Source organism: Cetorhinus maximus, chromosome 6 (genome assembly GCF_964194155.1).
Source record: "Cetorhinus maximus chromosome 6, sCetMax3.hap1.1, whole genome shotgun sequence".
NCBI lineage: Eukaryota > Metazoa > Chordata > Chondrichthyes > Lamniformes > Cetorhinidae > Cetorhinus > Cetorhinus maximus.
This window is the reverse complement of record NC_135884.1, coordinates 33,278,948-33,305,976: the sequence shown is the minus strand read 5'-3', so window position 1 is coordinate 33,305,976 and position 27,029 is coordinate 33,278,948. Positions and strand designations below refer to the sequence as shown.

Sequence of the window (27,029 nt, the reverse complement as noted above, 5' to 3'; positions counted from 1 at the left end):
TTTAGCCAATTTGCTATCCATTAGCTTATTTGACCCCTAACTCCACATCCCTAACCTTTGCCATGAGCCTGCTGTGAGGTACCTTATCGTAGGCCGTTTGATAATCTAGGTATATGACATTTGCCTACTCAAATAATTCTGTTAGGTTAGTTAAGCATGATATAGCCTTTTGGAAATCATGCTGATTTACTTTTTATTATTTTCAGTCTCTAAGTTTTTTTCATTATTTGTTCGTGTGATGTGAGCATTGCTAGCTAGGCCAGCATTTGTTGACCATCCTCAATTGCCCTTGAGAAGATGGTGGTGGTGAGCTGCCTTCTTGAATGGCTGTGCTCCCTGTGGTGTAGATGCACCTACAGCACTGTTAAGACGGAAGTTCCAGGAGTTTGACCCAGTGACAGTGAACAAACAGCGATCTAGTTCCAAGTCAGAATGGTGTGTGATTTGGAAGGGTACTTGCAGGTGAGGGTGTTTCCACGTGTTTGTTGCCCTTGTTCTTCTAGGTGGTAGAGGCTGCAGGTTTGGAAGGTTCTGTCGAAAGAGCCTTAGCGAGTTGCTGCAGTATAGCTTGTAGATGGTACGCAGTGCTGGCATGGTGTACCAGGTGATAGGTGTGGTGCTGATCCAGCAGGTTGCTTTGTTCTGGGTGGTGCCTTGAGTATTGTTGGAGCTGCACTCATCCAGGCAAGTGGAGAGTATTTCAACACACTCCTAACTTGTGCCTTAAATAGACAGGCTTTGAGACAGGATTTAAGTTATTCGTCACAGAATTCCCAGCTTCTGACCTGGTCTTGTAGCCACAGTATTTATATGGCTGATCCAGTTAAGTTTCTGGCCAATAGTAAGCCCCCAGGCTGTTGATGGTGTGGGGTCCGGCAATGGTAACGCTGTTGAACAATAAGTAGATGGTTAGATTCCCACTTGTCTGGCACTTGTGTGGTGCAGATGTTACTTGCCACTTATGAGCCCAAGCCTAACTGTTGTCCAGGCCGTGTTGCATGCATTCCGCTTCGGTGCCTGAGGAATTGCGAATGGTACTGCACACTGTGCAATCACGAGTGAAATTCCAATTTCTGTCCTAATGATGCAGGGGAGATAATTGATAAAGCAGCCTAGGACACTGCCCTGACGAACTCCTGCAGCGATGTCCTGGGGCTGAGATTATTGACCTCCAACAACCACAACCATCTTCCTGGTGGAGAGATTTCACCCTGATTCCCATTGACTTCAATTTTGCCAGGGCTGCTCGATGCTACACTCGGTCAAATGCTGCCTTGATGTCAAGGGCATCAGTCTCATCTCACCTCTAGAATTCGGCTCTTTTTTCCATGTTTGGACCAAGGCCATAATGAGTTCTGGAGTCAAGTGCCCCTGGTGGAATGCAAACTGAGTATTGGTGAGCAGATTATTGTTGAGTAAGTGCCACTTGAAAACACTGTCAATGATACCTACCATGACTTTGCTAATGATTGAGAGTAGATTGATGGGGCAGTAATTGACTGGATTGGATTTTCCCTGCTTTTTGTTGAAAGGACATACTTGGGCAGTTTTCCACATTGCCAGGTAGATGCCAGCGTTATGGCCATACTAGTGCAGCTTGGCTAGGGGCACTGCTAGTTCTGGAGCACTAGCTGGATGTTGTCAGGGCCCATAGTCTTTGCTGTATCCAGCGCGTTCAGCCATTTCTTGATATCACATGGAGTGAATCGAGCCGGCTGAAGACTGTGATGTAGGGACTTCAGCAGGAGAGCAAGATGGATCATCTACTTGGTACTTTTGGCTGAAGATGGCTGCAAATGCTTCAGTCCTGTCTTTTGCACTAATGTACTGGGTTCCCCTCATTATCGAGGACATTTTGTTTATTTTAAACTGATTAATTTAAATGAGTTAATGCATCCATTAAAGAAGCAGACAAAGGAGTTTGATGTGTGTGTTAAGCATTTGTGTAATCTGAATTCCAGGCTACTATTCCCATTATTTATGTCACAGGCTAGAATAAGGAGTATCGTTTTCTTTGTATGTAAAATTAAATAAATTATTTTGCTAAACTGTGATTATTCTAAAAGATGGTTTGTTAAAATTGTTTTTACCTTCATGCACAGAGGAAAATATATCTCAAGATCTTTAAAATATGTTATTTTTGAGACGTGGTGCAGAGTGCAGTAAAATGCACTTTTTGCACTGGCTGCAACTGTACCCCAGTCATAGTTACTTTTGAAGTGTGGTCAGTGATGTGAGCAAATGTAGCAGCCAAGTTATTGAATGGTACCATTCAATGGTGCCATTGAACCACAGTGCCTGAAGCTTTTGGATTCAAGCTCATTCCATAGACTTGAGCAATTAATCTAAGCTGACACATCAGCACTAAGCAAGTATTAAAGGTGCTGTCTTTTAGAGATCTTGCCTGCCCTCTCAGCTGAACGTAAATTCTTTCAGTTCCCTGCCAAACATTTATCCCTTGTGATTATCTGGTCATTTATTTCATTGCTGTTTGTAGGACTTTGCTGTGCACAGATTTGCTGCTGCATTTTCCCATATTCTAACAGTACACTTTAAAAGTTCTTCATGAGCTTTGAAGCACTTTTAGATATGAGGCCATTAAAGGCACTATATCAATTGAAACTTGTTCTTTTCTTTCTATACTTTGTCTGACTGACCTGATTTTATTCTATTTTTATAGAAGAAGCGGAAGCAGAGAAAAAGAGATGAAGATTCACTAAGTCTGTGTAGCCTCGATGGAAGTGTAAGCAACACTTTAATTTTTCTGTAGATTTTGCAAACCTCTTTGTATTGTACACGACCAAACAAGCAGAAACTTAACGCTATTGCTAACCAGGTGACTGCATGCTAGAAAGTTGTTGTGTTAAAATTGGACAAGGCACAAAAGACAATTCAGTGGGCAAAGTTATTGTGAAGAATATAATCTTATTTTATTGCGTTTCAAACATTATTTTGGACCTAGAAACGTCAGTCACTGGGCATTTCTTTTTCAAAAGAAGTTTGAAGTGAATTGATTAGTCTTTGTGGGCTCTCCTGAGCAGATGTTCTGATTGTATTCAGAAATCCTTCATAGATTCTCATTGGAGTTTGTGGATACTTTTTTCATTTTTGAGTCTTATGTTCTCTACCTCTTCAGTCCTAGTTTGTTGCAATTTTACTTCCACTAAAGTAACAAAGTGTAACTTTCCAAAAATGTACAAACGGGAAGTGTGTACGAGAGTCAAAACTTACATATATTTGTAAATATATTGGCCGGGATTTTCCCGGGCCTGCTGGTGTCGGACGTGTTTGGTGGCATGAGCGGACAATATGTCACAATTGGTTTCACAACGGCGCGAAACCAGTTCGCGATCATCCACTCAGCCCGCCGACGGGCTGGAATTGTTCTCACCCCCACTGGATCACCTGCCCACGTCGGCGGGAAAGCACGCCGGTGTAGAACACGTCTTGACAACTGTGACGTGCAGAAGTCAGGATTTACCCAGCAGGGCTTTGCTCACATTGCGGATATCCGAGGAGCAGAAGATGCTGGAGCCTAACACCAACGGCACACTGGAGGAATGTCCATGGCATGCTGGGTGGATTCTCATGGATATGGCTCTGCTGCAAAGCAGCTCATGGAAGTTGGAAAGTCACCGTAGATGCTCACAATGGGTGATGGTTGAGAGGGTGGGAGAGGAAGGGCTAGGATCAGCTGGGAGAGGAAGAGGTGTCGGGGGGTGAGGTTGGGGAGGGGAATGAAGGTGTCAGGATGGGGTGAAGTTGGGAGGGGGGGAATGAAAGTGTCAGGATGGGATGAAGTTGGCGGAGGGAGGGAGAATGCGGGAGGAGGGGGTAACAGGGGTGAAGACGGCAACTAGAAAGGTAGGAGTAAGGGGGGGGGTCTGGAAGGTGCAAGGGAAGGAGTGCAGAGAGGGGAGGGTATCCAGGGGGAGGGAAGTGTGCGGAGAGGGGAGGGCGTCCGGGGGAGGGAGCTGTGTGGAGAGGGGAGGGTGTCCAGGGGGAGGAAGGGGTGTGGTGAGGGGAGCAAGTAAAGCTGGAGGAAGAGGTAAGGCTGGAGGAAGGAGTCAGAAGGGGAGGGGGACTAAGGGTGGTGGAAGAGGTATGGGCGGAGGAAGGGGGAGGGAGTCCGGGCGGTGGGGTGGCATGCGAGGACTAGGGGGTGAAGGGGTTCCAATGGGGAAGGGGTGTGAAGGGCAGGAGGGGTGCAAAGGGGGTAAGGGATACCGGGGCGGAGGGGAGCTGTTCGGGGGGGAAGCGGGGTGGCGGGGGGGAAGTGCAGATGAACATGCACGGGAGGGGTTGGATAGGTCCATGTCTGCCTCCTGGGGAGCGAACTGAGGGTGGGCATGGTATGGAGGAAGGGTGAGAATGACCAAGGGCAGAATGAGGTGGTAGAGTTGGAGGGTGGGAGGGTGAGGATTCGACCGTAGTGATAGAAGTGATGGTGAGGGTGGTTGGTGGGGATCCGGATGGCAGAAACGGACCCTAGGGGGAGGTCGGGGAGGTGAATGTGGATGGGGTGGGTTTTTGGGAAGGAAGGAAGGGAACATGCATGTTCACCTGGGCACCCTGAAAGAAAAGTGTTGGGGCTGATAGGTAACAGAGGGGAGGTGGAATGTGATGCCTGGGGGGTCAACTATGATGGGGGAAAAGAAATGGGTTACTGGGGGAGGGTAAAGGATGGAGGAGCGAAAGTAAAACCGAATCCAGACTATACTATCCAAATCGAAAGTGAAACGAGAGTCGTGGTGGGTGAGATCATGTGCTACATGGGAATGTGCTCAGTGGGCGGACGGAGATGCAGGGCAGCTCAGATGGACAACTGAAAGTGAACCCCGGCAAGCAGCATTCAAAATGCTCAGGATATTGAGATGAGTGTGAAATGTGAAGGATCCGCGTGCCTGTGAGAGTGCTTGTATGAGCCTCTGAAAGGCCCTGCCACACACACACACTTTTCCCTCCAGAATCACTCGTGGGCCGGCTGCTCCTTCTGTGGTGATGGGTCTTCTGGGTTATTTCCGCCTCTTCAATCTTGGCTGCAGATGAGGATGTTGGTGGAGCTGAGGGACTGGCTGGCTGAGGGTGTTGGTCCCTTGGCAGAGCTCCCTGTGAACCAACGTAGAGATAAGTAGTGCATGGCAGCAGAGTCGAAAGAAGGAGACAGAGTACTCACAGTTGCGTTGAGGGGGTGCAGGATCCTCAGGTGTTCACCACCGATCTCACCGTTGCCGCAGGCAGGGTCCACATCCTCACCAGTCAGCACGATGGCATGTTCCTCAAATTGAGTGAGGGGCCTAATGTGGGCCGCTCCCTCCCTGGTCTGGGATCTTTTCCTGCTGATGTGAGCAGGCTTCTCCTGCATGAAAACAGATGGAGAGAGTGTGAGCAGGACATATGGGACTGTGTGGAATGTTTATGTGGTGAGCGGAGCCATGGACAGGAATGAGGATATGAGCCTGGTGGAGATGTGAGGGTGTGTGTGTGAGTTAGTGGTGTTGTCCCTTGAGGTGTCAGATCCCTGTGGATGTGTGATGGGTTTGTGAGTGTGTGAGTTGAGAGTGATGAGAAGAGTGAGTTACCCTGACAGAACGGATGAGACCATTCAGCCTGTAGTGGCACTGGGTTACTGTCCTCTTTTGCAGGACATTGGCACTGACCACTATTGCCACCACCTCCCAAGCCTGTTGGTAATGTTGCTGCCCATCCTGCGGCCAGAACAGGGGTAGAGGACATTGCGGCGGTCCTCCACTGTGTCCAAAAATCTTTCTAGTGACGCGTCGCTAAACCTGGGGGCTGCAGTCTTCCTACCTTTCGTGGACATCTTCCCTGCAGTAGTTGTGGCCTGGAAGCACTGAGATGTGTGCGCATGGCTGGACTTTAAATATGGCGCCTGGCGTGATGAAGCGGCGAGGTGATGGTGGGCAGGTGAAGAGAGCCCGCCTGCCATGGAAACAGCGTGTTTCCCGGGAATGCATAAATAATATGGCAAGTTTGGGATGATATGGCGTGAAAACCCGCCATTGCTGCCGGCGGGTAAAATTATGTTTTACCCGCCCATTACTGCACTTAGTGCAAATCTGGGACGATTCCGCCCATTGGCCTATATTTCCAATCAACAGCAATAGTAATAATCATTTCAAATAGGTTACTGATTGCATTATAATTGAAAAACAAATTATTCTCCTTAAGGCAGATGTCTGACTTGTCAGGTTAGCTTAGGTAGCAAGTTTGAAATTGGGCATCACGGAAACAAGCACATGCTTTATTACTGCAAGGTGCATTCAGGGTCATCATCTTCTTCAGATTCCTTCCCCTTGCTGAGGGTTGGTTGCAATGTTGTGCCAAGCTCTTCTACTGTAAGCAAGAGCATTTTTGTGACGAGGTTTCATTGCTATCTATGGGATGATATTCAGCAAAGGCCCAATCTTTTCTGAGGTGACTGGCCACAAGTCCGCTTTCTATTGAGAGTCTCCTGGATGTGTTATGCATCTTGCTGGTATCCACCTTCAAAGCCATTGTCCTCAAGCTAAGATTATCTGTCTCTTTCATCATTCCAGGCTTCATTGACTTAGAGGGGTAACATCCCCTTTTGTTCACCAGATGAAGTTAATAATACCCTCACTTAGTTTAGCTCATCAACCAAGATGAAGTACCAGGGTACGCCCAGTCATCTGCATTACCAGCTACTTGGAGGAGTAAGTGAGTGCTAAGCTAAGGGCTGTGTGGGATGCCAAGGAGCCTTACTCACATTCAAAACTGAAGTGTGTGGGTGGCAATGATTCACAAGTTCTAGTTCTGTCATAGAAAGGCCCGATAAAGCCTAATTCAATATCATCAATATGTATAAATTAACTTTGAGCCTTTTGGTTTCCATCAATAATTCACGTTGAATGACTGTTAAAGTGAATACACACCTGTATGATTGATTTGTTGTGCAGTATTACATCTTCCCAACAGTCTGAGTTTGAAAACTCATTGGGCGGAATGTAATGCAGGTGAAGGGGGTCTCACCCCACCAGCTGGAGAGCTGGTGAAAGCCCTGCCTCACCTCTTTACAGGAAGACCTGCTGCGCTAACTGGCTCTAAACTGGGCAGCGAAGGGCCTTCCCTGGGATCAGGGACCCTGGGGCAGACATCCTGCCCACTGAGAGCTGCCAACCAATCTGAAGCCAGGAGCTCTTCATTGCAACTGGGGAAGTGCCCTTCTGAGGGATAGGATCACCCAGGGACCCAAGCAGAGGAGAGTGATGGTGCAGGGGAGGTTGTGGGGTGAGTGTCGTGGGGGAGGGCTGTCGGCAGCAAGGGCAGGGGCTGGCTCCCTGCGGGGACCCACTCCCCCTCCCAATGTCAGGTCCCTTGCCCAGGCACCAAGTGCCTTTGAACAAGGGACAACCCACCCCCACAAGCCCCCAAGCAACCCTGGTAGGGTTTTTTTTTTGGGCTTCCCGCATGGTGAGTCCACCACTGGATGAACACCAATGGCAGTGGATGCAGCCCTTACATGGGCATTCACTGGGTAAATGAGTCCATAGCTGCCACCCTCTGCCCAATTAAATGTCCACTGGCACCAAACTCACCATGGGGGAGGGCATTAAATTCCACCCATAACGTGATGAATCTTTGAGGGGAGCAGGGTTATCTCATTTCCTGGGGTTAAATTGGGCTTTGTAGTGTCTACTTTTTAGGCTCTACAGAGCCACCTAAAGTTTCAAAAAAATGCCCAAGGTGCAAGCACACGGTTCCAACATTAAAGTGTGTTGGACAGCATCTTGAAAAAGGGATTTGTGTACATCTGCAAAGTGCCCAACAACTGCCACCAGCAGCAGGGTGGTAAAATCATGACACGATTCAGTGTGTAATGCTGATTTGAAGCCACCATTGCCATTTTGGGACTCCACACTTCAATCAACACCCTGTCTTAATCTCATACAGCTGAACATGACATTAAACAGTGTGAAGCATCCTCCACCAGTGCTATTTAAAGGAATCACAAACTACTTAACAGGTTAATTATTTGATTAATAATTCTAACTACTGGTGCCAATGTACACACTCGTGCAGGTTTCCTATACTTCCACAAGGACTGGCCGGACTGACATTGCGATACTTACTGTATCATTTAAAATATTGTGCTGAGAAAGTTGCTTCCAGACATGGGTAGTCTGGTAGGGTTTCCTCTGGAAGTTCAACATGACTCGGGGAATGTAGAGCAGGACAAGTTGCTAGAAGGGGGAAGGGGAGAAGGGCATTTAGCAGGAGGCCATATACATGGGAGGTCTTGAGGGAGCAAATCTCTTATCTCAATTTCAATGAGGATCACTGCATGAGACATCTTCATTTCACAAAAGAGGTAATGACTAAACCTGTCAACTGCTGCAGTCACAACTGCGACCTCAAAGCAGAGCAAGCACAGTTTTATCTCTGGTTGTCAAGGTGGCCATGGCTCATAATTTTTATGCCTCTGGCTCCTTTCAGGTTACTGCTGAAGATATCTCACACTTTGCACTGCTGTATAAGGGAGATCACTTAGACTCTATAGACAATGAGAAACACATACATCTCATTCTCTCTTGCCACAGACAAACAGGAAGAGTGAACACAAGGTTTTCCACTGATTGCAGATTGCTCAATGATGCAGGATATCATTGTCTGCTCATACATTGCTTGTCATCTGAACTTGGCCAATTTCATTAACAAAGTAATCTACATGCTGAACAAGTAGCTGGTATGCAATCAGAGAATGCATCCTGAGATGAAGTGCCATTATCCTGGCAGCAATCATGATTCTTTCATTCTGCAGCAATCCTCTGATCATTTCTATTTGATCCAGCATAACAAGTCAAAGGCTGACTACTGGGTGACAATGATTAGCCCCTCATAGCACAGCTTCTGACTCCCACCTGGTACACATATACAGCAGGCCTACAATGAGAGCCGCGTTGTCACAAGGAACATTATAGGGCATATCATTGACATCTTCAAGCTGACGAGACTGTCCTGGGGAGCCCTGCAGTATTCAACTGAGCCGGTATTAAGATTTATTGTGGTGTGCTGCATGCTGCATAACGTGACCATTGGGAGGGAAAAGCTCACTGCTTCCACTATCTCCTGAGCTGTAACCTGATGACCCCGGCCCCACCCATGACCCTGTTGATACAGGATGTCTCTCCTTTCCACTTCCTGCAACAAGGCTCCAGTGCATTAAGAGAAAACCTTGGTGTACACTTTCTCACATATTGTGCCATTTCTCAAAGTAACATATCCGCTTTTCAAATGACTGCCAACACTTTCTCCAGCCACAATGCATCTCCCCTTTAAGAGATGCAGGCTGATTTTAAGCAGCATTAGTCACCCATGATATCAGGTCCCTTACTGACTCATGCAGCAAGCAAACAGCAGAGGTGTAGCAGTGCTGCAACCTGTACCCTGGAATGTTTGTGTCTCACTAGTGAACTTCTTTTAAAACTGAAATTTCCTGAAATAGATCCTGAATTTACATAGCCACCTTTGACTGTTCTATTGTGCAGCCCTCAAAATGATGGCATTGTTTGCTTTATTAGCAAATCATAATTACATTAATTTCCATTACCTCATTGGTTGTTCAGATTGTAAGCTGCTCAGTTGAAAACAAAGATGAATGATGAGTTTGTGCTGCCACATGGAAAAAATCAGAAGCCGCCCCATTATGCTTAACCATAACTCAAAAATCATCCTTTACTCCATCAATATAACATTGTCAAGCATTTCCCTCACCAGTTATTCTAAAAGCCTCGATGAAATTAGCTTGATCAATTATTATTACATTGCGGACAATTCAATGATATAGTCTGCTCCCACTGGGAACTAGTTAATATTTTCATAGTCTTAATATCAATTACAGCCATCAGAAAGAGGAAACTTTCACCCATCAGTTCAGGCTGGAATCAACCTTGGATCCCAGACCTAAATAATGCCTTGTTTTCCAACCTTCCTATTTTTGATGAAAGTTAAAAGTTATTTTCAGTGTTGCAGATTATCACTTGATATATGTATACAGTTTATTCTTCAACCAGAGTTCCAAGTTTGACTTAACAGTGACTGCTGATAGTGTCAGGCAAGTTCTTTACACATTTGGTTTCTTCATTTCATTTCCAAAGTAGGCTGCACTCCACAGCGGTTGCCACCTCATTGAAATATCTCACTCAATGGCTGGGATCTTCCAACCCTGCCATTGCGGGACCCACCGCAGGGGATGCAGCGACCCAGCCAAAGGTCCATTGACCTTCAGCGGGACCAGACGATCCCAGTGGCGGGCGGGGGCTGGAAAATCCCACCCAATGTGACTACTAGAATAAATGTTTCTGTCTCACAATTACTCCTTGTCAAATGGAAATATGAAACATTTATGACTGAAAGTTGCTGCCATGTGATTGGCTGGGTTGATGTTACTTTTATTTAAATAATTTTAGAGTCCCCGGAGGGGCTGAGTTTTTTCTGACTTGGGTCTACATTCTAGTTTATACCTTCCTTTTAAAACTGTACTTGGGATGATAGTTAACACTTGGCTAGGCATTAACACTCAGATTTCTATCATGTTAAAACCTGGGCAGGCTGAAATTTAACAGAGAAAAGTTTATCCTGGATGACAATGTGAATGTGACAGTTTGGAACTTTTCAAACTGGGAGTTTCCCCACTGGTGTGGGTGAAATGTTGTTTCTTCCTCCAAGCAGAAGACCACTGTGCTACGGGGATTTTTAGAGCTTTAATTTTACTTTCTCTAATCGTGGTTCCACTTCCTGCCCACCTCTTCTTACACGGCAAATGACTTATTCACAAGAGGCAAAGACCCTTTTGATCATATGTGGGTGTAACCTCTGTACTCCCATTTGGCTTCATAGCAAATATTTAGTTCATTTCTGTTGATTTTGTGCATGGTTCCCATAAATGTACCTTTAGCATTTTCTGCAATTTGTTACATTTTTGGAATGTAACAATGATTTGTAGAAATGCTCAAGAGCATCTGGCAATAAAATGGTTAGAAAGGTTTTTTCAGTGAACATAAAAGTTGATCAAATAAACCACTCCCTGTATAATGGCTCTAATTAGGAACTTTCTGTGGGAGAAGGGCAACTTCAATCAGAAGCAGAGGTTTGGGAGAGTCACCAGAGGAAGTAGGATATGAGGACATTAGGCTGGCCCTCCTTAATACTTCAGGCTTTTAGGTAGCAGCTCATTTTATTACCTAGATTATAAAATGCTATTTTAGAACTTTAGGTAATGTAATGAATGGGAAGGAAATTAAGTTAATCATGAGTGCTTAACGATGATGCATCTCTGGTCCTGGTGGCTAACTTCTCAAAATATATTGGTGAGCTGGAGTTTACAAATATCTTTCTAGATAAATTTATTATCGTTCACAAGAGCTGAAGCCACCTTGTCTGGAAAACAGGAAACCAGAAAAATTGAAATGATATTATGTGTAAAACACAGCAAGAATAATTGCAGATTTCAAAACAGTTGAAATAAATTGTAGATTTGATTGTGAAGTGAACATCTTGTAGAATTGGTGTATTATACAAAAGATGCCTGGAACCAAAGATGCCAGGAAAGCTACAACATGTAATTTTGTCTTCCTCCTTAGACTGTATATTTCACATTCATCAAGTTCCCTGCATGTGATGCCATTTCACATGAGATCTTGGTATTCCCTTTATAAATTACACTGGAGTAGAAAATGGGGTCCCATCGGTACAGTGCACTTCTACAATGATTTCATGACATGGGAACACTTGTTTCAACACCAATGAGGCAGGCCATAATCACTCGTGCATTCTGGTATTTCTTGCTAGTGAGGTATAAAATGCGATCAGAGGGGAGAGCATAGTAAGCACAGGTTCGGCACAGTTAATTAAAGAGGTCGGTGGGAGGCTGGATTTCTATCCTCACTTTCTAATTGATCTGACTGTGCCCTTAGCCTGCCCTCTGAACTCTCACAGATCAGGAGGGTCTGTAGGGTCCTGGGAGCAGACACAAGATGATAAGCCAAGTACTGAAATCTTTAGTTTATACACTCCCAGGATGACCAGAATAATATTGGACCTTTTGGCTGCTGCTTTACAGACAGAAAACCCTGATGTCAAGAGCCAAGGTCAAACTGCGGTATTCCTAAGTCTTTAGCTGCGTTTTTATTTCCTCATTTTTTTTTAAGTTCATAGCACCATTTTCTGTCAGCATAACAGCACTTACGCAACATTTTATGAAATACTTATGGGCAGAATCATAAAATCTTACTGCAAAGAAAGAAAGCATTCAGCCCGTCATGCTATGCCAGCTGTTTGAAAGAGTTATCCAATTAGTCCCTCTCTGCTACTCTTTTCCATTGATCCTGCAATTTTTATTTTCAAGTATTTATTCAATTCCCTTCAGAGCTACTATTCAATTTGCTTTTACCACCCATTCAGGCAGTGCATTTGAGAAGCATTTAAGAACTCACTGCATAAGAAAAAAATTATCTTCCTCTCCCCTCTGGATCGTTTTCCAGAGTATAAGTAATTACTGAATTTTAATTTTGATAGATCAAAATTCAATTTTATCAGTTCAATCACTGAATCTGCCATTATCACAATCACAATCACTCCACATAGTTCTACTAATGACACAATTTATAGGATTGTTATGCGACTGTGTACATTAGTGGGAATGGTATACTTAGTAATAAGTGAGCAAACTTTCGTCCAGCCAGATCTGCTTTATGTTCGAGTATAAGAATTCCTTATCTTCTTTCTAGTTCTCCTTTTCTCCATAGGCCACATATTGACTGTAGTCTAAGGACAGGCACGCGATCACCTCCCAGATTTTCCCTCTCTCAAGTGCAACCACCATGAGGCACATAACATCAATCTGAGCATGATTTCTGTCTTATTTGCTATCAATCTTCTTTGGAATGAGACACCGTTCTGTTCAGGGAGCTATTGGAAACACTTCTGTTTCAGGCTGCCAGTCATATCTTCTCCATATTGAGCTGAAATGAGTGGCTCAAAGCAAGTGGATGTTCGGTCCTACATCCTACGTAAAGCATTGCTTTCTCTAGTGTAATTTGACACCACACCATCATGCACTAGCCTCTTTTTAAAAAATGTCAATATATATTTTAATATAATTTTTCCTAATGTACTTAATATATTTGGCTTTCAAGACTTTTACACAGTTTGTCCTTATTTAAAACAATGGGGACAGAAGTGCATATATCACTTGGGAGAGAACTGACTTGCTCAAATTAAAAGGCAAACGTTCCACATTTCCTAGGAGGGAGATTTGCAACGGCAAGTCAACTGCTTAATCAAGAAGTTGCATTGAAAAGTAAGCAAGCAGCCCATTCAGTGGATAACTAGAGTTGTTTTGTCTGTGGTTTAATTCCAGTTTCTTTTCCAAGTATTTCTAATTCAGTTGCTCCACATTACCGACTTACACCACTGTGGAAGCACCATCGCCACAAGTACAACAGTGTTTCACGAAGAAGGCCCACCAGCACCTCCTCAAGGTAACAAGAGATAGGCACTGGATGCAGTCTTAACAGCATCACCTGCATTTTGAGAACAAATAAATAAAAAATCCTCAGAGCAAATCTGTTGCACCTTTGGATACTTACAGGACGAGGGTCTTTTTTCCCCAGTTGCTTACTAAAAAATGGTTGAGAAAGGTAGTCTCATCCTGGAAAAATGCAGGTTCTAAAGGTTTCTGAATCTAGACTATGGTTCACAATTCCTCTGAGGGGCCATGAACCACATGTCCTCAAGAAGCTGGCCTGATTCCACAAAAATTGCAGAGCGCTTTGAGATGCCTACTCCCGCAATGGAGCCGGCCAGATCAGGTCGGTTTGGCCCAACTTGCGAAAACCTAGCCCCCCCCACCCCCCCCCATCTCAGTTGTTGTCATTGTCTGAATAGAACCTATTCAAAAAGGTTGGTATAAATATTTGGATTTTCTAACTCTTGAAATGTTACTTTTTTGGAGTAGCAAAAATGAAACAACATTTTCGCCATCCAATATTTTATGGCCATTTACGAACAAACCCCTGTACTTAGGTAATTCAACAGTAAATATTACAAGACATTTATTGAATGATGTTCTATTGTAAATTCAGCTTATTTATTAGTCAGGAATTTTTCACTTGTAGCCCAGTTTAATCACAGTACTTTTTAAAGCAACATTCATGCCACACAAGTGCCAGGCAATGACCATCTCCAACTAGAGAGAATCTAACTATCACCCCTTGACATTCAATGGCATTACCATCGCTGAAACCCCACTATCAACATCCTGGGGGTTACCATTGACCAGAAACTGAACTGGACTAGCCAAATAAATACAGTGGCTACAAGAGCAGGTCAGAGGCTAAGAATCTTGCAGCGAGTAACTCACCTCCTGACTCCCCAAAGCCTGTCCACCATCTACAGACACAAGTCAGGAGTCTAATGGAATAATCTCCACTTGCCTGGCTGAGTGCAGCTCCAACAACACTCAAGAAGCTTGACACCATCCAGGACAAAGCAGCCCATTTGATTGGCACCCCTTCCACAAACAATCACTCTCTCCACCACCGTGTACAGTGGCAGCAGTGTGTACAATCTACAAGATGCACTGCAGAAACTCACCAAGGCTCCTTAGACAGCACCTTCCAAACCCACGACCACTACCATCTAGAAGGACAAGGATAGCAGATACATGGGAACACTACCACCTGGAAGTTCCCCTCCAAGCCACTCACCATCCTGACTTGGAAATATATCACTGTCACTGGGTCAAAATCCTGGAACCCTCTCCTTAACAGCACCGTGGATATACCTACACCACAGGCAGCGGTTCAAGAAGGCAGCTCATCACCACCTTTTCAAGGGCGATAAGGGATAGGCAATAAATACTGGTCAAGCCAGCGATGCCCGCATCCTGTAAATGAATTTTTAAAATTCACATTAACCTGTAAAGCTCCAGTCCTGGGATTCCTTTTAGATTGTTGTTCTTTATTAGGATTTAGGATAAACTATTGTTGCCATGCTGCACTTGTGAGTAGTGCTATGAGATGGTGCTGTTGTTCAGAGGCTTGGCTGCAGGAGCCATATACCTGAAATATTGGTGGGTACGCTCTGATATTTCACTAGCTGCGTCAGGAGGATCTTGAAAAGGCTGCAGAGAAGAACCTGAAACTATTTATGAAAATCAGTCCGGAAGCTCTCAGATAGAAAACCCCTGAACCTGAAAATGTGGCCGCAGTATTAAAAGACCTGTTCGCATGCGTCATGTTCTCCCCAAAATATGCTTTCACCCACAATTAATTTAATTTTCCATGCAATTCTTTAAACCTCATTTCAACCTGATAAAACATGCTGGTAAATCTTTAAAAGAATATTCTCTACACACAGTTAAATGTTGAGCAGATTTTCAATGAACACATGTCACCTGTGAACACTTGGGGCTGAATTTTACAGCCCCCCACCTCCCTGTCTAGGTGTGATTTCAGTGTGGGGTGGTGGGGGGGTTGTGTGTGGGCTAGTAAAATATGTTGGGTGGCTAGCCCACCTCCTTCTCGCCCACCCCTAACTCAGTCCCTGTAATACGCCTGGGTGGGTAAGGTGCCCACTAGCCCACCCACCCTTAGGCCTATTGAGGCCTTTAAGTGGCCCATTATTGCCCACTTAGGGCCCTCAATCCGCCTCCACTGCCATAAAATGCTGGGTAGTGGAAGGTGGGCGAGAGTGGGAAGGCCATTTTTTTACCCAAGTTGGTGAAAAGGTGGGAAGGAAGCGGTTATATTACATCCTTTGGAGGGTCATTTGTGCGCATCCACTCTGACGATCATACCCACCCACCCCCACCCCTTTGTGCCTCCCACCTGCCATGCCCTCCCTCACTAGGGTGCCTGATCGCTCCCGGCCCAAAAAGACTGGTACTCGCCTGTCTCCGAAGTCCATGACACTCCTTCGTGGACGTCCTTGCGGTCCCAGCAACGCCCACTACTGAGTTCTGATGCTGCTGGGGCTGCAGTAGCTGCTGGCCAATTCTCGAGGGTGGGAATTCTTTCCACTGAGGAGTGGAAGCCCGACTCAGCTTGTTAAGGTCACCTGCAGCGTATTATCGCTATGGGAAGATTTTTTTAAAAAGTCGGCCAGTTTCCAACCAACTTTTCTTTTGGCGGGGGGGTGGGGGGGCCCTGGGATGGCGAGTCCCCCAAGTACACCCCTTTGTAAGATCCAGCCCTTAATGTTTTCTTCCATGGCGCTTCCTCTTCATCACAGTTTATGATCTTAAATTTACTCTATGGCTTCTTCCTCCATGGCAGAAGTAAGTGAGATGGCTGGCTGTCCTCTGTGTGTTGAACAGACTTTTCTCATCTTGGTAGTTAATGTAGTGGGGCTGACTCAGCTGCTAGTGGTACAGTTCAAGAAAGGGAAGAGAATGGCAAATTACAATATTTTTTTTATTTATTATTATTTTACCTCAGGATGTCAGTGACACTAGCAAGACCACATTGGACAGAATTTTACACCTCGCGGGCAGGCGCGCACCCAACCCGATTGGGTGTGAAATCGCACGAGATGACATCATCGCGCACTCACGCGATATTTCGCTCTGCGGGTGCACGTATAAGTCGGAAGTGCACCCGCCAATAATTAAGAGGGAAATTAAGCCCATTAACGGCGCAATTGTCTGCAATTTTTCATGGCCCGTCCAACCTTATCGTTGGCGCGGACGGGCTAAGCGGCCTGGTGGCCTTTGCATTTTTCATCAAACCTCATCCAAGAGCGGGATGAAATCTCCGTTAGGAAATAAATTAATAAATGCTGGGGGCAGCAGTTGTATGAGGTATGTTTTTAAGTGCTTGATTGTGATGCATGGACTTTTTTTTTGCAGCTTTATTTCATTATTTGCAGGTCTGCAGCTCCCTGAGGCAGCTGTCTGTCTTAAGGGAGCTCTCTCGCAGTGCTCACCCGTGCCCGCAGTGACATCATCGCCCACCCTCTTCCCGCCCCCACCCCGGCAGCGCTGAGCTCTTCAGCGCGCGTTTCACGCTAGCTGGCCGTTAATTGACCAGCTACCGTGAAATTGTGGTCGGGGGCCGATCACGGTCAGCGGTCTGTTTGCTGGCTACTCCTGGGCCCACCGATCGCACAAGCCCACCAAGAGTAGAATCCAGGTCATCTGGTTTGTTTGAAAAGGTGATGAGAGCTCTATAAGAGTTAATTGTAGGGTAAGCAAGTTTCCCTCCTGTAAAGGGAATTAGTGCCTAAGTGTATCTAAAAATGAGGTTCAACCTGGTGAAGCTATAACAAAGTGCTGCATGCTTGCTGAACTGTGGGAGTAGCATCCTATAGTCAGCATTATGCAATCCTTCAAGCAATGAATCAAATCAAACTCTGAAGTGCAGCCACATCCATTCATGACGCTGTATGAACATGCCCATCGTCAATGATGGCACAGTGCAGCACGAGTGCATTAAAAAATATCTGAAGTGTTTGCAACCATCGTCAGGCTGAATTACCAGGTGGATGGCCTTTCTTGGTCTGCTGTTAATGACTCATCCTGGATACCAGTCTTCAGACAATTCAGTTATTTCTATATGATGTTAACAGGTGGCTGAATGCACTGGACTCAGCAAAGGCTACTGGCCCTGATAATATTCCAGCTGCGGTGCTGAAGACCTGTGCCAGTTCCACCAGCCCAGCTGTTTGAGTGGAACTTCAATATCGGCAACTACCTGACAAAATGGAAAATTAGGAACATAGGAATAGGAGGAGGCCATTGGGCCCCTCAAGCCTGTTCTGCCATCAATAAGATCATGGCTGATCTGTGTTCTAACTCCATATGCCTATCTTTGACTCATATCCTTTAACACATTTGGTTAGCAGAAATCTATCAATCACAGAATTAAAATTAACAATTGATCCTGCATCAACTGCCATTTGAGGAAGTGCATTTCAAACTTCTACCATCCTCTGCATGTAGAAGTGTTTTTTTAAATTAAATCGGAAAGGCCTGGCTCAAATTTTTAGGCGATGGCCCTGAGTGCTAGATTCTCAACCACTAGAAATAGTTTCTATCGGCCATATTAGTTCTCCATAATATCTTGAAATTTGAAAACAACCCCAACTTAAGCTCTATATTACAAAGAATACAACCCTAAATTGTGCTATCTGTTCTTGTAATTTGATCTTTGGAGACCAGGTATTATTCTAGTAAATCAATTCTGCACTCTCACCAAGGTCACTATATCTTTCCTGAGGCATGGTGCCCAAAGCTAAACACAGTACTCCAGTTGTGATCTAAACGGGTTTGTATAACTGCACCAGGACTTCTGACCCCTTGTTTTTTTCATTCATTTATGGTGTATGAGTGTCGCTGACAAGGCCAGCATTTATTGCCCATCCCTAATTGCCCTTGAGAAGGTGGTGGTGAGCCACCTTCTTGAACCGCTGCAATCCATATTGTGTAGGTAGACCCACAGCGCTGTTAGGGACAGCATGGTATTCTCACTGGACTAATATTCCAGAGACCCAGGGTAATGTTCTGGGGACCTGGGTTCAAATCCCGCCACAGCAGATGGTGAAATTTGAATTCAGTAAATATCTGGAATTAAAGTTTGACGATGACCATGAAACCGTTGTTGTAAAAACCCATCTGGTTCACTAATGTTCCTTTTGGGAAGCAAATCTGCTGTCCTTACCTGGTCTGGCCTACATGTGACTCCAGGCCCACAGCAATGTGGTTGACTCTTAATATGGGATGGGCAATAAATACTGGCCTAGCCAGTGACGTCCACATCCCATGAATGAATAAAAAAGAGTTCCAGAATTTTGACCCAGTGGAGTTCCAGTGGCAATGTAGTTCCAAATCAGGAGTGTGTGAGACTTGGAGGGGAACTTGCAGATGGCGTTCCCATGCATCTGCTCCCTTGTTGCAGGTTTTGAAGGTGCTGTCAAAGGAGCCTTGGTGAGTTGCAGTGCATCTTATAAACACTGGTGGTGGTGAGAGTCAAGGTTTAAGACGGTGTGCTAATCAAGAGGGATAATTTGACTTAGAGGGTGTTGTAGGAGCCACACTCATCCAGGCAAGTGGGCAGTATTCCATCACTGCTGCAACCCAGCCTCTGGCTTCCTCTTGTATTTGTATGGCAGGTTCTATTAAGTTTTTGGTCAATGGTAACCTCTAGGCTGTTGAGGTGGGGGATTCAACAATGGTAATGCCACTGATTGTCTAGGGGAGACAGATTCTCTTTTGCAGTAGATGGTCATTGCTGGCAAATGTGTGGTGCAAATGTTATTTGTCACTCTCCACCCAAGCCAGGATGTTGTTGAGGTATTGCTAAATGTCAGCATGGGATGCTTCAATATATCAAGAGTTGTGAATGGTACAGAATGCAGAAATCATCAACAAACATCCCTACTTCTAGCCTTAGGATGGTGGATTGATGAAGCAGCTGAATGTGGTTCAGCCTATGACACCACCCTGAGGAACTCCTGCAACTCGGACTTAGATGATTCGGCTCCAACACCATAACCATCTTCCTTTGTGCTAGGCAGGACTCCAACCATCAGAAAGTTTTCCCCCGATTCATACTGACTTCAATTTTGGCAGAGCACCTTGATGCCACAATCGGGCAAATGCGGTCTTGATGTTAAGGACAGCCAGACTCACCTCACCTCTGGAATTCAGCTCTTTTGTCGTTTACCTTGCTATATCCAATATACTCAGCTGTTTTTTGGTATCACATGGTGTGAACCAAGTTGGCTGAAGACTGGGATCTGGGATACTGGGAACCTCAGGAGTAGGGCAAAATGGATCATCCAATTGGCAATTCTGGCTGAAGATCGTTGCAAATGCTTCAGCCTTATCTTATGCATTGGTGTGCTGGTCTCCCCTGTCACTGAGGATGTAGAGTCTCCTCCTCTAGTTAGTCACTTAATGTCCACCACCATTCACAGCTGAATGTGGCAGGACTGCAGAGGTTTGATCTGAAATTCTGGTTGTGGGATTGCTTGGCTCTGTCCATGGAATGCTGCTTCTGAAGTTTGGCATGCATGTAGCCCTGTGTTGTAGCTTCATCAGGTTGCCATTTTAGGTGTCCCTGGTGCTGCTCCTGGCATACTCTCTGACACTCCTCATATAACCAGGGATTTTAACTGGTCCTGTATCACATAATTTTTTCAGCCTGTCTCAATTAACTTCTGTAATTATGCCCATTAACATATTTGCCCCTTTTTCTGTGGATAGTCTCTGTTTCATACCATTGAAGTTGGCCTTATCTTAATCTAAAATCTTAGTAGCTACTTCACATTCCTCACTTTCAAACACAACATTGCACTCAATCATATTGTTATCACTACTAGGTGAATGCTCACAACCATTAGGCTGTAAACTGATCACTCAGGTATGTCCTGCACACATAAAAAGCCAGGATAAATACAGCTCCATTATTATCGTCCCATTTAGCTAATCTCAGTCATCAGCAAAATGATGGAAGGAGTATTATCAGTGCTGTCAAGCAGCATTTACTCACCACCAATTTGCTCCCCAATGTCCAGTTTGGTTTCCACCAGGGCCACTCAACTTGTTACAGTCATGGTTCAAACATGGACAAAATAAATGAATTCCAGAGACAGGATGAGAGTGACTGCCCTTGACATTAGTAAAGCTGAAAGCAATGGAGTTTAGGGGCAAATCTCTCCAGTGCTGGAGTTATACCTAACACAAAAGAAGTTGGTTGTGGTTGTTGGAGGTCAGTCATCTCAGGACATTGCTGCAGTAGTTTATCAGACCCAACCAGTGTCAGCTGCTTCATCATTTACCTTTCCTTCATTGGAAGAGGTCCTCTTCATTGATGATTGCAATGTTCAGCTCCATTTGCAACTTTTCAAATAACACCCGCATGCAGCAAGACCATGGCCAGGATTTTACTTATGGCAGGCGGGCTGGGCGGGAGTAGGCGTGGGCGGGCGGGGAGCCGATCGCCACCCACGATCAGCTGCGCACCGCCATTCTACGTGGGCGGGCCAACTAAGGGCTGCCCAGCATAACACACGGCCGGTAGAGCTCAGCGCAACCTGTGCGGGCAGGGGGAGCAGGGAGAGTCGGAGCCTGCGCTATTACGCGCATACGCGCAGAAGAGCGCAACAATCTCCCTGAGGCATCGAGCTGCCTCAGGGAGATTGAATAGAGAATGAAATATTTCAATAAATGCTGTAAAAATTGATTTAAGCATGTCCTCTCTTGGGACATGTTTGTGAAGATGGGAAAATTAATTTATTGATTTTATAAAAGCTTCAGAAAACCTCATCCCACCCATGGATGAGGTTTCCTGAAAAACGCAAAGGCCGCTTTGGCTTTTCGGCTGCCTGCCAACCTTAAGGCTGGATGGGCAGCATTCTCAACTAGTTTAATTACTTTTAAATGGCCTTAATAGGCCATTGACATTTCGGCTGGCGCGCACCCGCTGAACAAAATATCGAGATGACGCGCGATGACATCAGGACGCATGCCCAATGTCATCGCGCGTCATTTTATGCATCAGCATGTTGGGCCAGCCCCCGCACACCAATTGGGAGATTCAGCCCCTAGTAAACATTCAGACTTGGGCTGATCAGTGCCAGTATCATTTGCGCATACAAATTCTAGGCAGCACCCATTTGCAACAGTCTAACCACTTCCCCTCGGCAGTCAATGACATTACCATCATCAACTCCTTAACTATCAACATCCCAGGAGTCGCCAAGCACAATGTACCAGCCAATAACTGCTACATCTACTAAAGCAGGTCAGAGATTGGGTATTTTGTGGCAACTGGTTCACTCCCTCACTCTCCAAAACCTCTCCACCTACTAGGCACAAATCAAGAATGTGATTTGATATTCTCCTTGTCTGGGTGGATGCGGCTGCAGCAATATTCAGAGGCTCAATACCATTCAGGGTAAGGTAGTCCTGTTGATTTGCAATCCATCCATCGCCTTAAACTCCCTCCATCACTGGCATACTGTGGCTGCAGTGTGTACTGTTGGATAAACTGCAGCAACTTACCAATCCCAGCAAGTAGGACAATACAGGATTTCCGACAACCGCAACCTCCACTGCATAGAAGGACAAGGACAACAGATGCAGAGAACCCCATAGTTTGAGTTGCTACCTGCACTGAATTGAGAAGCAATAGGAACATTTGGCCCAAACCCAAAACATTGGTTTCTGCCTCTCGTGTGAATCTACAGCTACTTCATGCTGTTCAAATTAGTTTGGTTGCTGTGAACTATTCTGGCTCATATAAATCGGATTAATTGGTCTGCGGTGTGCGGCATAGGCAATGACTCATTGACTTCCTCTGTATATATCTATCTTCCACACAGGAACCAAACTTCAGTATCAAATTACTATACCTCAGTCTTGAAGGATCAGTTCAGCTAACTCTTTAGAAGAATAAGATCAAATTGACTTTTGCTCTTCATATAGAGTTAGTGAGTTGGGTACAATTTAGTAGCTAGCTCTGCAATTTTCATTTTCCATGCAAATAACATTTGTTATCTTGTTTATATGCATTAATGTAGCTTCAATAAACTCTGTTAGGTTTAATTAATAGTGAATTTTTAAAATTCTTTTATGGCATGTGGGCGTTGCTGGCTAGGCCAGCATTTATCGCCCATCCCTAATTGCCCTTGAGAAGGTGGTGGTGAACTGCCTTCTTGAACTGCTGTTCACCTGAGGTACTATATGTCACTTGTAATAAACTTGGAGTGCAGGACGGGTTTTTTGTAAGAAACAGTAAACCTTATTTACAGAGCTCCTGATGAAGCTACATGCTTGTTCCAAGACCAAGAAAGCTCCACCCCTAAGATTACCCACACTTAGGGCTGATTCGTCTACAGTCACATGGTTCCCATAACAGTATGAAAGGTTTTACTTACAATTACTACATTCCTCCCCCTTTAATTTTCTTTTACCACTCTTATTTACAAAAAATATCTTAACCCATATCATATAAAAAATATATACAGTTCATGCAATTATAGATTTAGTCTTTGAGGTGGTTTTCTGATTCGGGTAGAGCCACGCAACTCTACAACTTGGGATTCTTCCATTGGATCGACTCGATCAAGAGCTGCAGCATCAGGGTCATTCTTAGACAATGGCAGTTCAGAATTGTTTACTTGAACAGAGACATCAGGTATGTCTATTCTTTGTCGATCTGGCACCTCAGGGATCAATGCTTCGACATTGATTTCAGGTGGACTAACTGGTTGTTGGAGTGTATCTCGACTTCTGAGATGATCCACGTGTTTCCTAAAAATCCTGTTTTCAGCTTCCACTTGACATGGCAAAGGTCTTGTTTCAAAGATGATTGTACCAGGAACCCATCTTGGTCCAGTTGCAAAATTTTGTATAAAAACTGTCTCTCCCACAGTAAATTCTTGACCTTTACTGTGAACATCATGATTCATTTTCTAGCTCCTCTGGTTTTTCTCCACCTTCCTCTCTAAGTTAGGGAATACTAGACTCAACCTTGTACGAAGTCGACACTTCATTAGCAATTCAGAAGCTGTTGAACCTGTGGTTGCATGAGGAGTTGTGCGATAATTGAACAGAAATCTTGAAAGTGGTGTCTCTAACATTCCCTTGGATAGCTTTTTCATGCCTGTTTGTACTGGTTTGTACTGCTCTTTCTGCTAACCCATTGGGTGAGGGATGGTACCGTGCTGTTTTGACATGTTTAATCCCATTTAGGTTCACGAGTCTTTGGAATTCAGTACTAGTGAAAGCAGTACCATTACCTGACACAATAGCCTCTGGTGGACCATGTATACTAAAACATTGGCGCAGTTTTTCAATAGTTGCACACGAAGTAGGTGATCTCACATCATACACATCCATCCACTTTGAATATGTGTCGATGATCAAAAGAAACATGATACCCAGAAATGGACCTACATAGTCTATATGTAGTTTAACCCAGGGTTGACCAGACCACTCCCATGGAGCTGAAACGGGCAACTTCTGCTGATGTTGACACTGGAGACAGTGTTTAACCATTTTTTCTATATCACTGTCTATACCTGGCCACCACACATAACTTTGTGCAAGCATCTTCATTTTTGATACACCAGGATGCGCACAATGAAGCTCTGTCAATAGTGATTCTCTTCCTAGCAAAAGGGTGATGACTCTTGCTCCCCATAACAAGATACCATCTTAACAACTCAGTTCAGATTTATGAGCATGGAATGGTTTTAATTCTTCAGAGACTTGTGCATTTGACCATCCTTGCAACACCCGTTCACGGACTCTTGATTAAATTGGATCCCATTTTGTCCAATTCTTTATCTGTCTCACGCAGACTGGTGAGGAATCCAGGAAATTGAACACGAGTACTACCTTTTGAAGCAGTGGAGCATGTGTAATGTTATCTGGCAAAGGAAGATGGCTGATGGCGTCTGCATTTGCTATATGCACACCTGGATGGCATAAAAGTGTACTCATATGCCGACAAAATTAAAGCCCATCTTTGAATTCTAACAGAGGCTATCGGTAGGATTGCCTTATCCTCGCTAAATAAACCCAACAGTAGCTTGCGATCTGACACTATGGTGAAGTGTTGACCGTGCAAATATTGCTGGAACTTCTTTACTCCAAATGTGATGGATAAGCCCTCTTTTTCAATCTGTGTGTAACCTTTTTCGGCTGCAGAAAGCGTTCTGGATACATATCCTTTTGGTCTTTCAGACCCATCCTTCATCTTGTGTGACAATACTGCTCCCACTCTGTAGGGTGATGCATCATAAGTGAGTATTAATTCCTTGGACAGGTCAAAGTGCACTAGCAGACATGATGAGTGTAAAAGCTTCTTAATTTTTATGAAGGCTCCCTCTTGCTGTGCCCTCCAAGACCATCTTCTTCTTTAATAATAAGTGTAAAGATGCTAACACTGTAGATAGATTAGGCAAGAAGCAACCATAATAATTTAACATGCCCAAAAAAGACTTAAGCTCCATGACGTTAGTAAGAGAGGGCTCTTCCTTGATTGCCCTGACTTCCTCCTCTAATGGATGCAAACCTTGGGCATCCACTCGATGACCCAAATATGTGACTTCATTTGCTTGGAAAGTGCATTTCACTTTTTTTAAACGAATGCCAGCCTCCAAAAATCTCTTCAGAACCTCTGCTATGCTGGCCAAATGTTCTGCATCCGTGCATCCTGTGATCAGGATGTCGTCCAGGTACACTATAACTTGGGGAAGTCCTTGTCATTGGCTTTCCATGATTCTTTGGAAAATCGCACAGGCAAAGGGTAAGTGTGCATATTGGTACAGGCCCTTGTGCATGTTGATGGTGATATACCTTCTTGATGTGTTGTCCAGCTCTAGCTGTTGGTAGGAATGGCTCATGTCCAGTTTAGTGTAGGATCTTCCTCCTGCAAGTTTAGCATCCAGATCTTCAATCCTTAGGATTGGGTATTTGTCTAATTTTGCAGCCTTGTTCACAGTTAATTTATAATCTCTGCAGATGCGAATGGTTTGATCTGGTTTCATCACAGGGACAATGGGTGCTGCCCGTTCTGAAAATTGGACTGGCTGGATTATTCCTAACTTCCCCAAATGGCACAATTCCACATTTACCTTCTCCTTTAGGGTGTAAGGCACAGCCTTACCTTAAAAAACTGGGGTGTTGCTTCTGAATCCACGTATATTTTAGCTTGTAGACCTTTTATTTCCCCCAACTCATCTCAGAATACTCTGTCATACTTTTTTAACAACTTAGGAACTCCTCCTGTTCTGACTTGAAAAATTTCGGACCAGTTGAGTTTAATTTCTTTCAGCTGATCACAGCCAAGAAGGCTAAGACCTTCTCCTGTTACAACAATTGCTGGCAGCTGGGCTGTCTGTTGCCTTTGGATACAGGTACAGGGACGATGCCTTAAACCTGCATTGCCTCTTCAGTATATGTTTTTAGCTGAGCTGTGGTTTGCTCCAAACTCAATGGCTGGGTACCTTCTCTGAGGTATTTAAAGATGTGTTCTCCTACCACTGTGGTTGAATGTCCTGTGTCAACGTCCATGACTAGAAGCTTTCCATTTACTTGATGGATAACAGTGATTGGTTCGGTTTTCCTGGCCGTCAGATTGTGCAGGGAATAGATGTCAGTATCAGCAGCTTCTGGCTCATCTATATGGTGCACTTCATTCAACTTGTCTGAATGGCTGCCTTGATCTTGCCCTGCACTGTTTTACAACATGCCCTATTTTGTCACAGTAGTGGCATCCTGCATCTGCATCCTGCAGGTTTCGGGTACATGCTTACCCCCACATTGGTAACGCTTTAATCTCGGAATTACTGGTGAGCTGCTTCCAGCATTTCTTTTTGTTTTTCTAGCAGTAGAAACCGTGTCCCGCTTCGCGGTAGCCTCCCTGGTTTTTGCGCCACACGCAGTGGAAGGTTGCCGCCCTAACTGCAGAAAAGGCACCATGTTGCACACTTTGCAAAGCCTGCAACTCCCTCTCAGCACTCTCCATTGCTAGTGCTATCTCCATGGTGCACTTCAGATCAATATTAACTTCTGCAAGTAAACGGCGCTGAATGGCATCATCATGTATGCCACAAACCAAACAATCTCACAACATGTCGTTTAGAGTATCACCGAAGTCACAGTGCTCTGTTAGCTGTTTTAACTTCACGATGTACATTGCGATTGACTCACCCAGGGCCCTTACTTTAGAGTTGAACTTGAATCTTTGCATGATCACCAAAGGTTTAGGCTGAAAATGTGCCTTCACAAGGTGTACTAGCTCGGTGAAGGATCTGGAATTTGGCACATTCGGAGCCATCAGACTATGGATTAGGTTATACGTTTTGCTCCCACAGACAGTTAGGAGAATTTCCTTCTGTTTCTCCTCTGCTGTTATTTCGCTTGCCAAAACCCAGGCGCTCAATGTACTGATTCCAATCCTCGATGGATGAGTCATACAGGTCAATTCTACCGAAGGGAGGCATTGCTGGTGAGTATACTTTTTTCTTCCCTT

General features: G+C 44.8%; 1 protein-coding gene across 4 annotated transcripts in view; it reads left to right on the top strand.

The window, feature by feature from the left end:
• Positions 1 to 27,029, top strand: part of arhgef3 (Rho guanine nucleotide exchange factor (GEF) 3) — a 398,054-nt gene that overhangs the window by 223,132 nt on the left and 147,893 nt on the right. For 3 of the 4 annotated variants that reach the window (XM_078543530.1, XM_078543529.1, XM_078543534.1), the window contains one exon: positions 2,681 to 2,743. In XM_078543530.1, the coding sequence (XP_078399656.1) occupies positions 2,681 to 2,743 (63 nt within the window). The remainder of the gene's footprint in view (positions 1 to 2,680; positions 2,744 to 27,029) is intronic. The other variant, XM_078543531.1, reaches the window with a different exon arrangement.